This window comes from Eulemur rufifrons, chromosome 30 (genome assembly GCF_041146395.1).
Source record: "Eulemur rufifrons isolate Redbay chromosome 30, OSU_ERuf_1, whole genome shotgun sequence".
NCBI classification, from domain to species: Eukaryota; Metazoa; Chordata; class Mammalia; order Primates; family Lemuridae; genus Eulemur; species Eulemur rufifrons.
In genome coordinates this window covers 18015571-18032257 of record NC_091012.1, presented here as the reverse complement: position 1 = coordinate 18032257, position 16687 = coordinate 18015571, and the positions used below count along the sequence as shown (strand labels likewise).

General features: G+C 39.0%; 1 protein-coding gene across 1 annotated transcript; it reads left to right on the top strand.

The window, feature by feature from the left end:
• The first annotated feature begins 8158 nt into the window (after nucleotides 1–8158).
• SPRY3 (sprouty RTK signaling antagonist 3) lies at nucleotides 8159–16138 on the top strand. Its single transcript, XM_069463686.1, has 3 exons — nucleotides 8159–8220; nucleotides 8623–8790; nucleotides 14639–16138. Exon 3 carries the CDS (start codon nucleotides 14745–14747, stop codon nucleotides 15609–15611), a length of 867 nt encoding a protein of 288 aa, XP_069319787.1. The 5' UTR covers nucleotides 8159–8220; nucleotides 8623–8790; nucleotides 14639–14744; the 3' UTR covers nucleotides 15612–16138.
• Nucleotides 16139–16687: the final 549 nt, after the last annotated feature.

Here is a 16687-nt window from a genome sequence, read left to right as displayed (position 1 = left end):
GTAGAGTATGAATAGAGGGGGCCTCATATAGGAACTTTCATGCTCTCAAACAGATTTGGGCTGTGTCCTGCAAGAAAGAGAATGAGGAAAGACTTTCAGAATTTGTGTGGAAGTAGGTGTTTTATGCAGGAAAAAAAACAAGAGCAAATGAGTTATAAGAGAGAATTTGATTAGGTTGATGGACGAGGCTCCTGATAATGATTATTTTAGACACTGTATTTGACTATCACAAATTGGCTCTTTATGTCTAATCTATTTCCACTTGCTACAATTTAGTAAAACCTAAATAAGTTCAGTACATTCTAGGAATATGAATAAATCACACAATGTGGTGCCTTCTAGAGAAAATTTCTACTTCCAACTTGTTTAGGTGATGAATATAGGAGACTCTCTTAAAATGGTTTATAAACATGCTATTTTCACATCTTCATATCTTTGCTCATACTGTTATCTCTGCTTGCAAAGATCTTTATGTATTCTTTTATTTATCAAATATTTTCTGAGCATCTATTCTGTGCCAGGCATTATGCCAAGTTTTAGAGATTCCATGATGGTGGTTCTTGCAGTTCATGCAATCATGCTGTCTCATGGCCTTTGAAATGCTATTCTCTCTTGATATAACACCTTTCTCATTCTTCAAATTTATATTTAAATATCACCTTTCTTAGTAAGCATTCCATAACCCCCTCAATGCTGGATTAGGTGTATTTTCTCTCTGCTCCCTTCCAAAACATTTCTCATCCATTATTACAGTTATCTATTGGCTATCTTTCCTACTAAATTATGAACTACTTCAAAGCAGGGATTCATTTATTAATTGTTTATTACTAGTATATAAGAATTATTATATATAATAATATAATATCTATATTAATATATAATTACTTCATTTGTTATTGCATCTTAATTTATTGCCGTATCCCCAGAGCCTGGTACAAAGTAGGCCCTCAATATATGTTTGCTGATTGTTGAATGAATCAGGGAGCTTATAATTTAGTAAAGGAAACAGATATGTAATCACATAAATTATGTTACAGCATGATGAGGGCAAAATAGAAGTATGTTCACCAGCTGGATTTATTTATTTATTCCTGTATTCCTACATTGAACATTTACAGAGGACTTCTGTTCCAGTGCACTCTCCTTTCAAGAAGCTCGCAATCTATTGGGAAACATAGATAAGTAAATAGACCATTTAAATATAGTGCATTAAGTTCTCTGACAACAGTAAGTACATCGTCTGTCTATGACTCAACTGAGAAAATACTTCCTCCAGGAAGTCTTCCCTGATTTCTTCAGATAGAGTTTGATTTCTCTCATATTTTATCTCTCAGCCATATCCCTAAACTTTCTGTGCTTTCTTCAAATATAGTGAGTATTATGTTCTGCATATATTGTAATCACTGGCTTGATGTGTTTGCCTTTTCCACAGGCCAATGTGCTCCTTGAGGGCAGAGCTATTTGATTTGTCTATGCACAGTGTCTGGAGTAGAGTAGTCTCTAATACAATAACAATAATAATAATGGATACCATTTACATTATTTATTATTTACATTATTTCAAGTTGTACTCTTTTCAACAAATAAATTATTTCTTGTCCCCATTATATAAATGAAGAAACTGAGGCTTAGAAGGCTTAAGTAATTTAACCAAGCATCACACAACTACTAATTAACAGAACTGGTCATAAGCCCAGGTCTTACTCCTAAGGTCTTCTCTAGGATTGGCTTAGTTTTGGAAGTGTTTCCTATAGTTAGCATTTCTTTGACCCTTGGAGTTCACTAGGGTCAAACTTAGGGGGACTCCTTAGTTGGAAGATTCTTATCTGAGCTTCAGGTGCTTAGAACCTTTTTTACAGCAGAGATAGTTCCAGGTAAAATTGTAACAGAGGCAGAGCCTGTGTCTTTCCTTCACTCTAAAGTATATGCTATGATTTGGTCCAAAATGCCAGACCTTATAGATGTTCCTGGAATTTGGCTCCAACATTGAGTGCCTTCAAACTTCCTCCTTTATCTCCTTTCCCACTGACTCTTTCCTCTCATTGAAAAATTCACTGAGCTCACCTATGTTGATGAAATCTTATAATAATGCCATGCTCTTTAGTTTCATCTCAACATATTGAGATTTGACTTTCTATCCCACCACCAAAACTGTTTTCAATAAGTCACTATGTGGCTAAATTGGATATTTTAAACCCCTTATCATAATTTTCCTTCAGTATTAGGCCGTTTGACTGTCCCATCCTTATTCAAACTCTCTCTGCTCTTCTGTGGCAATGTGCTGTCCTGATCCCCTTCTAACATCTGCTATTCCTTCTCTGGTTTCTTCACTGATTCTTCTTTATCCTTTTGTTCTCTAACTGTTCCACATAGTCAGTACCACAGGGGTTTCATCTCTCTCTCTCCTCTACCTCAGGGGTTTCATCCATTTTCAAAACTCCAATAATCTCTTCAATGTTAACAAGCCCTAAAGTCCCTCTCCTGTCCTATCACTCAAATTCTAGTCCTATATCTCTAATTTTGTACCAAATATTCCTCCTTGAAAATGTTCCATCATCACCACAAATTCAACACTTCCAAAGAAGAACTCAAAGATGTCATCATCTTCCCTGTTTATTGTATAATGAAAAGAACACTGAACCAATTGTCAGGAGACCTCGGTTCTACTCCTGGCTCTACCACTAACTTGGTATTTCATGAGTTATTTCAACAAGAGTTTATTATATGAGAATCACGGTAAAAATACCTTAGAAGGAACATATATGAATCTTCAAGGAGCTAATTCTAGTTAGAAAGATAAGATATATACATAATTTACTATAGTGTAAGTTAGAAAGTGATAAATACCATAAAAGAAGTATAACTACATTATGAGAGTTAAGAAGTATCTGTAGATGATGAGACAATGAAAAATATTATAGATAAAATCATATTTGATATAGTCTTTGAAGGTTGAATAAGATTCCATTGCTTAGAGTGTGCATTTCAGGTGAGGATAATTGTATAAACAAAAACATGATAGTGGAAAAATAAAAGGTAATCTTGGAGAATGCAGAATAGTCTTGTTTAACTGTAGTGCTATATACTTACAGGTGGGATTGGGGAATAAATTTAGAATGATAGTATGTGACTACATTGGATGAGCCTCATAGGCAAGGGTAAAGAGTTTGGACTATATTCTAGTACATTGGGAAGCAACTGAAGAATTTTAAGCAAGAAAGTGACATGATCAGACTCGGTGTATAGAAAAGTCACTCTGGTCCCTCTGTGGAGAATTTATGGTAGAGAGTAGGGCACTGAGCAAGACCAGAGTAAAGGAGCCCAATTAGAACACTGCATAGTAGTCCATGTAAGAGGTGCTGTGATTTGTGCTAGGGTGACAGCAGTGGAAGAAGTAAGAAGTAGACAGATACAAGGTGATATCTTAGGGCAGAAACAATAATAATTGATTCATTTAAGGAGTAGAGGCTAAAGGAGAGAGAGAAAGGTCAAATAGATGCTAAAGTTTCAAGATTTTATACCTGAAGCATTTTTGATGCCATCCCAAGTAAAAGAGAAATCAGGATAAGCAGTTAGTTTGGGGTTTTGAATAGAATTTTATAATGGGAGTTGGAAAATACAATCTCCAAAGTTCTTTACAACCCAGATATGTATATTTATTCCTTTAAACTGACTTCCCCCTTCCAACTTCTCTGTATGGTAATGACATCATTGCCATTACCATAGTCAACCAAAAAATCTCATCTTTACTTCCCATTCTCAGTGTCAATTTCCTAACCAGGCCCTTGTAATTTCCTGTTTGGACTACTCCAAAATACCCTAAATTGGCTAACCTGACTCCAGTATCTCCCCCCTCCAATATATCATGCTCAATGTACCTTCTTTAAATGTGGCTTATTTTCACACTATATTCCTGTGTTCTAAAATTTATTTCTAATTTCTAGAGCATTAAGTCTAAATCACTCTGCCTGTCATTCAAGTTATTCTATAACACTGTATATTTTACTTCTCTATTCAATATACCTTTTACATAAGACAGTTTGAATGTTTCACTCTTCTTAGACTCCATGCAGATTGCTCCCACACCAGCTTTCCACATGTGTATTATATATACCTATTCATTTTCTGCCCTAGTCCTAATGCCTCTGTGAATCTTTCCCTGACTACTTAATTTATTTCTACATTTATAATGTAGAAATAACACTTTCACTCATGTCCTAGCCTCTTTATTCAGTATACTCTGTTAGATATATTTTCCCTTCTTTCAAAATCTTTCTGAGTTAGCTGTCATATCAGAAACAATCTGAACAACCAGTTGCTATAAAGTGTGGAAAGATGTGTTTAATGCATTATAAACCCATAACTCAGAGATTTCTAAATCTGAGTAGTAAAAAAGATATTTGGAGGGCAGGGTAATTTTTCTGGTGTTCTTCAAGGTTACTTATTTATTTTTGGAAATCAATGACTTTCAGAAATAGATGGGTTGATCTCTGCTGAGACAATATCTCTAAACTTAATTAGAATTGAATTAATGTCACCAAGGTGTCTTATAAAAAAGAGGAAGGCATTGATACAGGAGACTGTGTTTATTTCTAGGCCCAATACTGTCACTAACTAGCTGTATGATCTTGGACAACTCAATGAATCCATCATAATGAGTTTTCTGAAAGACACGCCATTAACTAAATAGCTAAGAAACAAATTTCCTGAAATGCAATGCTACAACAATCTAATGAGCTTGTAAAACAAGTTGTCAGGTAATACCTAGTGAATTTTGTAAAGTCTCAACATCAAATTTCTGGATATAATTGTACTATCCTGATAGCTCATCAAAAATCATGAAACTACAAATAGTCTTTTAGAAACACAACAGCTTAAAATATAATACGAATAAAGATATTCATATAGATTTCCAAGAGTCAGTTATCTATTCATTCAATAACATTAACTGAGTTACCAGTGTTCCAGGCCCTGAGGATAGAGCAGTGAAAACAAATATGATAAATGTTTTATCTGCGCTCAAAGAGATCATTGTCTAGAATGGGAAGCCGACAATTATAATAAAGGATAAGTTCTGTGATAGTGGTATGTAAAGGGAGCCACTGGAGCACAAAGAAGAGGACAAATACCTAAACTGGTCTTTTGGAGAGAGAGGTGATTAGGCAAGGTTTTTCCTGCAGCAAGTGACTTCTAGGTCTAGGTCTAAAGGATATGGATTAGGGAAGTATTTCAGGAAGAGTGAGCATGATATTCAAAGGCAAAGGAAAATATAATAATATGGAAAATTCAGGCATACTATCTTAGTCTGTTTGGGCTACTATATATAACAAAACACCTTCAACTGAGTAACTTATAAACAACAGAAATTTATTTCTCACAGTTCTGAAGGCTGGGAAGTCCAAGATCAAAGTGCTGGCAGTATCTGGTAAGGTCCCACTTCCTCATAAACAGCACCTTCTTGCTGAGTCCTCACATGGTGGAAGGGGCAAGGCAGCTCTCTGGGGCCTTTTTTATAAGGGCACTAATCCCATTCATGAGGACTCTACCTACATGATTTAATCACCTCCCAAAGTGCCTATCTCCTAATATTAACACATTAGTGAATAAGTTTCAACATATGAATTTTGGGGAAACACAAATATTCAGGACATAACAGATACCAAATAGTTTGGAAGAGTTAGAACAAAAATCCTTGAAGGGATTTGCAGATGGTTGGATACTGTGCTGTAGTGGTTAAGAGTGCCAGCTCTGGAGTGAGTTGGCCTGAGTTAAATCCCAGATCTGCAACTCACCAGATGTGCAACCTTGGACAAGTAACTTAATCTCTTTGGACCTTGGTTTCTCATTCGTAAAATCAGTACAATGTATAAATATACCTCATAGGTTTATTGTGAGGATTAAATAGGTTAAAACATGTAAAATACTTAGAACAGTATCTGGCACAGCGTAAACATGTCTCCCTACCCACAGGAATATTAACTCTAGGAAGGCAGGAAATTTAACTGTTGAATTACCAGCACTTGGATAGTGAGTGGCCCATAGTAGGCATTGTTCAATGCATGAGTGATCATCAACATAATTATTTTTTGTCATGAGTATCATCCTAAGAGGTGAGAAATTTGAATAATCTGAGTTGTTTTCATTGTTGCCTTAATATAGGCCCACGCAGTAAAGGAGGAAAAGGAACTAGGCAACCCAGCTGTTCAAATTTAAAGCTGGACTTAAAAAAAATAGAAGGACTTAGACTTGAAATCATCGCTTGCCTCTCCTATGGGCTATATTAGGGCAAGAACAATTTCTTAATATTCATAGCTACTATTCATTGAATGCTTGCTATATGCCAGAAACATGATAAACCTTTTAAATGCAAGACCTTATTCAATCTACAGGATAATAGCATAATCCTATGATGTAGGCACTGTTGTTACTTCCATTTTAAAGATGAAAAAACAGGTTCAGAGAGGTGAACTGAGTTGCTCAAAGTTAGATAGCTCATAAGTTGAGGAGCAAAAATTTGAACCCTGATCTGTGTGACCTGAATCTATTAGTATAGTGTTTGGCACATAGTTACTGTGCAATAAATATTTGTTGAATAAATGAGTGAATGAACACATCAGTAAATCCATCCTCTTCTGCAGCTGAACCTATAGATTAGCTTTAATGGTTTCATGATCTTGATAAGCTCAAGTCAATGTTAAGAGTAAGGAAGAGGTGTGAGCCACAAAAGAGAAGAATTTACATAGGAAAACCTCTTGACTGGAAATTCCAATTTGGAAAAGAGATCTGGATTTGTTTAGAAATTACACACACACACACACACACACACACACACAGGGGCATGCAGGCCCACAAAACACATTTTTTTTAAGCTCATGCTTTCTTTTGTCTTCTTAACACCTCTGAAAGGGTGTAAATAATAGAATATCAGAGCTAAAAGGTACTTTAGAATTTATCTAATCCGATCCCTTCATATTAATGTAAAAATTGAGGCTCTAGAGGGGAAGTAAATTGCAAAGGTCACAGAAAGAGTTAGAGTAAGATTAAGAATCTCAGTTTCCTGACTCTGTTTTACTCTGAACTGTCACCATTTACCATCTTAATTTTATAGATGAAGTAACCAAAGCATCCCAAGAATGTTGATAGCCAAGTTCCTGCCATTTGTCTGTTGAAACACAGCTTGAAATCAGATCTCCTTTATTTTATTAATAAATATGAGGCTTACTGTCATCCAAGTGCTTCTGTCTAGATGCCCAGAAGGAAGAACGGTTGCTATTGAATTGAATAGTGCACTGAAGAAAATTTACAGAAAGATTTGTCTTTCATTTTGCTTTAAGAGAAAATGTCCAAGACTGCTTTATTTTCAGAAGGCTGGCAGTTCCAAGAAGGTTCCATGAAGGCAAGAATCCTCCATCTAATCCTTCCTTATTGAATCCACAACACTTAGCACTTAATAAATATTTGTTGTTGAAAGTATGACACACTAAAGGCAGAAAAGGAAAGTAGATTGGGTAATGGTTTGCCACTGGCAATGGATGGACAATCATTAGTGCTGATAAAGTGAGAATGAATGAGAAAAAGAGGTAGGAGAAGCCCTTAAACAAAGGAGAAGCTCTGTCTCTTTATCTGATTGAAGCTGCAGTCACTCAGCAAGGGCTGAGTGGCTTGCTAGGAGTGTGATTGGCAGAGATATTTAAATGAGGCCTCTTTAAAATTGTTACTCTCCACCCCACCCCCATTCTCCTTTAAATTTTGTTTCAGTCATTACCCAGGGACCGGATACAGAGATTCCTATGGGGAGTTCTAATGGGTCGATTCAATTTCATCTGGATGACGCCACTTAGCCAAGCATTAAGAGCTACAGCTCCGGGAAAGCAAACGACACAGAGAGGGGGAGAGAAAGAAATGATAACAAGGAGCAATAAATCCCTTCCTTCCCATCCTCCTCTATAACCCATTCACAAGACCTCCAGAAATCATCTACATTCACAAAACAGCCAGCTAGCTGAGCTGAACACACTGCAACCTCATCCCCCTCCCCCACGCAGATTATATACCAACACACCCTGAGCTATATAGATAATCACACACTAGCGGTATCCATTGCTCCGCTGAGATACCCTGTGTCTACAACTGCTGTTTCTGCTGCTTTGGTTCATCTGTCAGATTGGAGGAGACGGAGGCGGAGGTGGAGGCGGAGGCAAAAGAAAAGGAGGGGAGGAGGTAAAGAAGGTGGAAGGGAAGGAGGGGAGGGGGAGGGGAAGAAGAGGAAAAGGAAAATACTGGAGGAGGGGGGTGGAAAACAGGAGGAGGAGGAGGAGAAGGGGGAGGAGAAAGGGGCGGAGGAGGAGGGGGAGGAGACAGAGGAGAAGGAGGAGGAGAAAGAAGAGGAGGAGGAGAAATAGGAGGAGGAGGTGAACAACTTACCCTGCTGAGCTCTCTTTGGGGAATACGTGCATCAAGATTTAGATCTGCATGTAAAATCTATACAACGTATCTGCCACTACAGGTCTGACTCTCCCCATCCTCCGTTTTTTTTTTTTTTTTTTTTTTTTTTTTTTGTTGTTTGTTTGTTTTGGTTTTGTTGTTGTTGTTTTTCTTTCTGTTTTCTCTGCTGTGTCAAAGACCAAGAGAGAACTATCTCTGTTTCTGGCTCCACTGCCACTGAAGGAGTTTTCATTCAGACTTTCCGAAGAAAGGTGGAGGAACCTAAAGACTCAGGAGAAGAGGTCTGTTGAGCCAGATGGGGCATTAGTTCTGCTTTTCTCAGCATGGATAAACCCCTTCCTCAAGGTAAGCCATGGAGATTAGCTCTTAAAGACCCCAGAATTCTTTCTATGCAATGCACAAATTGCCATTCATTCCAGCCATCCTGTGCTGCGTTGTGCGTGCGTGTGTGTGTGTGTGTGTGTGTGTGTGCGCGCGCGCGCGTGCGCGCGCAAGCGCGTGGGTAAAATAGAAACGAAAACCCTTTAAATGAGATTTAAATGAATCAGCTCTTGTAGAAAACTAAACGTATTAGAAATTTCTAAATCAAAATAGGACTTCAAAATAATCCTTTTGTAGCCAAACGTCAATTTAATTTCTAGCCCGTTGACCTTTAAATGCTTTCTGGTGCTTGTTTAAGCCCCTCATAGCGCAGCCTAACCACCCAAGCTGAGGACGTAGGGAAAGCCCGTGCTGAGGCCAGTCTGGCTGCCCAGCGGGCATCCTGTCAGTGTGGGGCTGGTCTGCTATTGGTTCACAAGTCTGGCCTGTGCATCGTTCAGATTTCATCACATCACCTTGCCCTGGGTAGAAATGGCGCAAGCTGACACGGCATAACACCCCGCTTACATTGAGTCAGAGCAATGATTTAGAAATCTCTGGATCCATGCCTGTGTATGTGTACACATGTCTCTGTGTGGCATATGGAAATTTTGTCAAAAATGAGAACCTGTGAGCATGTCTAGTTAGCCAATAGGCATTTGATAGGACCTAGGGCAGTGGTTTACTGCACACTCCCTTCCACACATCTAATTTTAATCATCATTCACTTCTGCATACTGCAAACCAAGTTGAATGAACACAAAACAGATCTTGAACTCTTAAACAAAATTCTGTTTTGAAATGCAAACTATTGTTGCTTTTCTGGGCATTTTAAGCCCTCACTGTAATATGATGTGCTATCACGGGAATTCGACTATACCAGGTGTTTAAATCATGTTCCCAACAAGTCAGCTGCATATACAAATACAAATAAGGCACAGGCTAGCAGTTTATCCACAATGAAGTATCAGTCTTGTTCTCTTTGCCTGTAAACAAACATATACTAAGACTTTATTATAACATTCTATAATTTTGTTTCTTTGTGTTCTGTCTTTAGGTCTCTAGCTGTGAAACGGTCTATCTTAGATAGTAATCTGAGTGACTTGGATTTGAAGGTATTTATTCCAAGTTAAGGAGTAGCAAGGAAGTAAAGAACCTAAAGGAAAGACTTTTGAGACAGAGAAATGAAACCAACAACCCCGCATAAAATTGAGAGCATCTGGACAAGAAGGGGCTTTTAAAACCCTCTTTGCATACCCTCTCATTTTGTGGATGAAGAAACTGAGGTCCGGAACAGAGGTCACTGGCCCACAGTCACACAGCAAAGTAGAACAAACATTAGGACTACAATTTAAGTTTCTTGTGTCTTATAAAAGGATTAGAGGTTTAAAGAAAGATTCCTACTTCTTAAATGAACAACTAGCTTCTTGGAGTTTTCCTCAGCACTAGAAGTGTGTGAATTTGTTTGATATTAAAAATTTTCCCTGTATCACTCCTCACTAAAACACCTATATCTTCAATAATGCAAGGTCTTAAAACTGCAAGACTCCTTGGTTTTAAATAAACTGCTATGAGTCTAATGAAACTATTAAAGTAATGAATAGGACTAGGGTAGCAAAGTGACAAGTTAAGAGTTAAATGTGGTGAGAACCTGGCAGCTCCAGCAAGATGTATGCGGTAGGAGGGAGGCCCAGTCAGTGGCAGAGAGGTTAGTAATGTAAACTATATACAACTTGGTATTTGTAAGGGGGGAGTGCTTTGATAGAGATGCAAATGCTTTTGCACAGAGAGGGATTTTTAGAGAGCAGACTTTGGAACAGTAGAACTAAGAAAACATATAAAGCCATAGCAGAAATTCCCCCTCTATGTTTGCTTTCAGTTATTCTGAGAACGAGTGTATATAACAGCGTAGCATAGAAAAAAAGCAATACACCTCAGGGCTGTTACACAGTAACATACAAAACAGCATTAAACCCATGGGAGTGGGAGAAAACAGGAGCCAGGCTTTCCTTCTTCTCTTCCCCCTCTTCTTTGAAATCAATATTGAGTCATATTGTATCAGAAAGGATTTGTCATAGAAATCAGACCTGTCTTAAGGAGTTAGCATAAAAGGGCTCTATATAGGAATGTTTTCAGCTTTAATCCCAATATGCCAGATTTTAGGTTCCAGAGAGAAAATACATTTCTTTCATTAAAAAACATTATCATTTCTTGAATGGATTTCGCTTTCTAGTCCCTAAATGGGCATAAGAAAAGATAGACATTTTTATTTAGATTGAACATTGCAAATTTCAGGGCTACAGAAAAACTGTTGGAAAAGCTGTGAGCACCTGGCCAGAGAGACCGAGATGGGAGTGGGTTTACAATGCGTCATTCATTACTGCAGAGGTACTACGTGACAGAAATCACTAGATCCCATCAATGTGCAACCGAGACTTATAATCACCTTGGCTCCTATTAATATGTGATATGTACGTTCTCTCTTTCATTTAACAGAATATGGAATTGACCAACAGCACAGTCAGTTTCTTAACTGTTGTTCTCAATGAATGGCTCTTTAATGGGTGTATTGCTGAATCACAAACATGCATGTAGTGGTAGTTTTTCATCTAGTCTATGTGCTGCAGCAGTCTCATGCCTATTCCTTTCTCAACATTTTTTTCCCTCTTACCTTTCTCTACAGTATCTATTTCAGTTCATCCTCTTAGGCAGATAGGATTCAGCACATCCAGAATGGCAAACAATTTATTGTCACTCAATCCTTTTTTAATTCCTACGTAACATCCTGATTTTACCCAGGTCCTACTGCCCACCATATTACAGATCTTTCACACTAGATTCCAGAGTTCATTTGAATAAAAGATTTTACAGAAAGAAGCCTTTTTAGTTCATCCTGTCAGTCCTCTTACCTGTGAGTAAGACAGTACCTCATAATTCCAGACTGATACCCACAGCTTCCTTTAATCATCCAACAAAGCATCTCAACTCCTCAGTCTTGCAGAAATATAATCAATATTCAAATACAGCTTATCAACCTAAACACCATGTACCCTTCTGCTCCCCAGACAAGATCCCCTTTGAACATGGTTCTCATTATTGGTTCTAAGTCATTTATATTATGACCTAGATTCCTTCCTTTCCACCTTCTGGACATGTCCCTGAGGTACCTAGAGACATCCCTAGAATCCTGTCTTTGGAATCTCACATGATTATCTCCTGTAATTTTGAGATCTTATATACCTTCCTTTGAATCATTGCTTCTTGGAATTTTTAATATGTTTTAAATCTAGTTTCTTCTGGGAAATCAATGAGTCTAAACTGCATCCAGCATGTATATTATTGTTCTTACAGCGTAAAGGACTTGAAGGGTGCCACATATTCTTTAGCTGATCAATGAGACATAAATCCATTTCTTATAAATTTGTCAAAAGATTCTTTCCAGTCCAAAGCTCTTACATCCACAAACCCTCCAAGCCAAATGTACAATGTGTACTTTTTTTATTTAGGTGTCCAAATGAAAACTGCCTGTTCCTTTCCAATGCTGAGACTATAAATCTATAAAAATACAGCAAATGTAGAGGTGGGAGGTTTCAGGGGGCTTTGAATACAAGGGAATGAAGGAGAAATACATTTTTCTTTTGAATGCCCAAATAAACAAGGGCACATTACCCAACTTACCCTAAAGGACTTCAAGATGTAGAAGGTATGGATAAAAAGAATTATTTTATCAAATTGCTTAGTTATAAAAATATAGATCATGATGGGGCAACGTCCTTCAAAATCTCCTAGTGTACCCCTATAAATATTTAGATAGTGAAACTGAAGCCCAAAGAAAACAAGTGATTTGACAAAGGTAACATGGATATTTGAGTCTTAGATAGTCTCCATAGTGTTTATTTGCATTCTCTTGTGCTGCATTTAACACCAAAACAACTAGCTAAGAAGTGAATTCTTTGTCAGCCTTGTTCTTTGATGTGATGTGGCAAAGAAGTTATTTTTAACCAAATTAAATCTTCTTTTCAAAAAATGAACAGATGTGAATTCAGCTAATCAGGTTTGCATGGGGATATAGCCTCAAAAGTCAACTGAGTCTGGTCATGTTATTAGCCAGTGAGTCCTTTATGAACTGCATTCTTATTTCTACTGTTATTGAACTTTGGGCCCATTTCAGTGACATGTTTGCTTGCTTATGGAAACCTAATCAAGCACTATCCTCTCCCACTTGTTTATTTCTATTACTTGTTAAAGCTATCCATTGCATGCAGTAGCATGATTAATTGTTCTATTTTGATGAGGCCTGGAATCTGATGGATTTCAAATATATACTTTATTCATGCTAGTGTTCCTTTGGTCCTAATGCCTGCAGGGTATCTCTTGGATTTGTGTTTAGGATTCCTTGTGTACAACTTTTTGGCTCTTCAGTCTTCTAGGTGGTGTGATACAGCAGTGTACTGTTTGTACAATGTTTTCCTTATAGTCATCATTATCAGTTCTAGGCTTGATCAGATCCTTCTGGGAATGATTACCCAATTCTTCCGGATTATGGTACAATCTCCATACAAGCATGGGATTTCTAGATGTTCAACTTTGCTTAATTACATATGGTATAAAAATGTTGCTGCTCTTTTAAAAAGCTAGTTGGTAAATCTTATCAATATGGAGTTGAATCAGGGTGGTAATAGATACAATTATAGGTGATATTTGAAATAATTCAGGGTTTGCCTTCTATAGTTCCCTTATCCTCAGTGCCACTCCCATGTATACAAAAGTTTGATTCTGGAACCACCATGCCATTTAAAAAAAATCACCTCCTCAATAAGTTAAAGCAGCCAATAAGGTGAGGAAAACTAACCAAGAATGATTAGTCTTGGCTTCCTTATAGTCTTGAGAAGACTTTTTTCCTATTACTCTAAGACAGTTTAATTCCTACCCTCTGTGTCTCTGCCATATCTCTGCCATTATTACATTCTGCTTGCTTGCCTATATTTATTGAATCAAACAATGTTGTTTCCCATCTTTTTTGTTTATTTGTTTGTTTTTGAGAGGGAATCTCACTCTGTTGCCCTGGCTAGAGTGCCATGGTGTCAGCCTAGCTCACAGCAACCTCAAACTCCTGGGCTCAAGCGATCCTCCTGCCTCTGCCTCCCAAGTAGCTGGGACTACAGGCACACAGCAGCATGACCAGCTAATTTTTTTCTGTTTTTAGTAGAAATGGGTCTCGCTCTTGCTCAGGCTGGTCTCAAACTCCTGAGCTCAAGCGATCCTCTGGCCTCCCACAGTGCTAGGATTACAGGCGTGAGCCACCATGCCTGGCCTCCCATCTGTTTATTTTTGCTTATCATAAATTACACTGAAAGGAGAATGTTGATTGGTGATATATAAATATATATGTATATCACTCATACATATGAGAAACTTCTCGTGCACGACTTCTGAGGCTTTCTCTTTTGTTGCTTCTGCATTGCTTCAGAAAGTGGGCCTTGCATTTAACATCAGGGTCCATTTTTATTAGAATGCTGATGCTCAAGGCTTACATTTCTTTGCTAGCAAACACCTGAATGAACTGGCTGCTCCTATGAACCTAGTCATATGACAGAATACAAAAGTATCAATGATATGATCTTTGTTCACAAACTGCTTTATAGTCTGAATGAGATGACCAGATTTGCCTAAAGAAGTAGGTGAGGTCAGTTACAAAATGAAAGTGTAGTATGAAGATTACTGTAAAGAGACTGAAGATAGTGGTGATAATAGGACCTGAGCTTTGTTGATTCCCTACAAAGTACTTATGCCTGTATGGTCTCATTTATTATTTCTATTCCTTCTCTCCTAGGATTTTCTGATGTGTCCTGAGGCCTACGTAACTACAAGGGCTCTTCTTTATCACCATAAGTGCCACCCTGACCCAAAACCACTCAGAGCTCAAAAATCAAGGCAAAATGGATGTCACAGTGACAGATGATTTTCAACAAATTCTGCCTATTGAACAGCTGTGCTCTACTCATGCTAGCAATGATTATGTGGAACAGCCTCCAGCCCCCTGTAAACAGGCCCTCTCCAGCCCTTCCCTTATCATGGAAACCCACAAATCTGATTGGTCTCTGGCTACCATGCCTACTGCTCTCCCCCGCAGTCTCAGCCAGTGCCATCAATTGCAGCCCTTGCCTCAGCATCTGAGCCAATCTAGCATTGCCAGCTCAATGTCCCATAGCACCACTGCCTCTGATCAAAGGCTCTTGGCCAGCATTACACCCTCACCTTCAGGCCAGTCCATCATCCGAACCCAGCCTGGAGCAGGGGCTCACCCAAAGGCTGATGGTGCTCTGAAGGGAGAAGCTGAGCAGTCTGCTGGGCACCCCAGTGAGCACCTCTTCATCTGCGAGGAGTGTGGGCGCTGCAAGTGTTTCTCCTGCACAGCAGCTCGCCCTCTCCCCTCCTGCTGGCTGTGCAACCAGCGTTGCCTTTGCTCTGCTGAGAGCCTCCTCGATTATGGCACTTGTCTGTGCTGTGTCAAGGGCCTCTTCTACCACTGCTCCACTGATGATGAAGACAACTGCGCTGATGAGCCCTGCTCATGTGGGCCTAGTTCTTGCTTCGTCCGCTGGGCAGCCATGAGCCTCATCTCCCTCTTCTTACCCTGCCTGTGCTGCTACCTGCCTACCCGTGGATGCCTCCATCTGTGCCAAAAGGGCTATGATAGCCTCCAGCGACCAGGCTGCCGCTGTAAGAGGCACACCAACACTGTGTGCAGAAAAATCTCTTCTAGTGATGCACCCTTCCCCAAGGCCCAGGAAAAGTCTGTATGATCCTCCCACAAGATGGATCCAGAGCTTTCTCCTTAGCCCCCATCAGTAAAGCATAGGCCTCATTCTTGGATGGGGCAGGGGGGTGTAATAAACTAGCCAAAGTTAGGACCTCACCCCTTTTGTTCCTGCAATGTCAGGGGAATGACCAAGTACATCCTGATGCAGGATGCCTTGTTCTTTCTCATATTATCCATCTCACTCCTCTTCAATTGTTTTACACCTGGCCAGCTCAGCCCTTATGGCTGTCGTGGCAAATTCAGGTGATATGTGGGCATGAGGTTTGGACACTGAGGACTGACAGAGCCAGCAACGTGGAGGTTTATGGGCTCCCCAATGTAATGCCTCTCGATGCAGGCTCTGGTTGTCACTCTGCTTTCCACAGTGCCTTTGGAAGCTTTCTTCTAAGATGGTTTTCACAGGTACTTGTGGAACAACATTCAACCTTCCAGGGAATATGACCTTTCCTCCCTGTTTACTGCCCTTCTCTTCTTTACTCCTCTGTCTCTCTTTCTCCTCCTCTTGTTTTCTTTCACTGTCCTGTTCTTTATTCCTTTCTCTTTCATTCTCACCCTCTCTACTTTTACTTTTCTTCTTTTTCTCTCTCTTCCTTTCTACTCCTTCCCTCCCTCTTTCTGACTAATCCTTTCTCTGCCTCTATTTCTATCTTGTTCAATAAATATTTATCTCTCTCTATGTATCCCTCTTTCCCTAACATCCAAAAGTGCTGTTTTTCCATAGGTGTTTCCTTAGACGCCAAACTTTGCTATGCTATACTATTTACTAATTTTTATTAAGGGAAATGGATTACTGCAAAGGGCTGATCACTAGCAATAGTTTGTACCCTGATGTGTGTATGCACTCACAACCACTCTCACTTGTTTGTGAGCATATGAGGCAAAGTTATCTTACATTTCCAGGTTTATTTAGTTGAAGTTTTTCTTCCCTTCCCAATAACTGACTTATAGTACTGACCGATTCCACTAGCATGCTGAGTAGGATAGTAAATCAGGATGCTCATAACTTTGTATGTCTGACCCAAGTGCCAAAGGCAGACGTGCTTTATAGCTAAATGAACA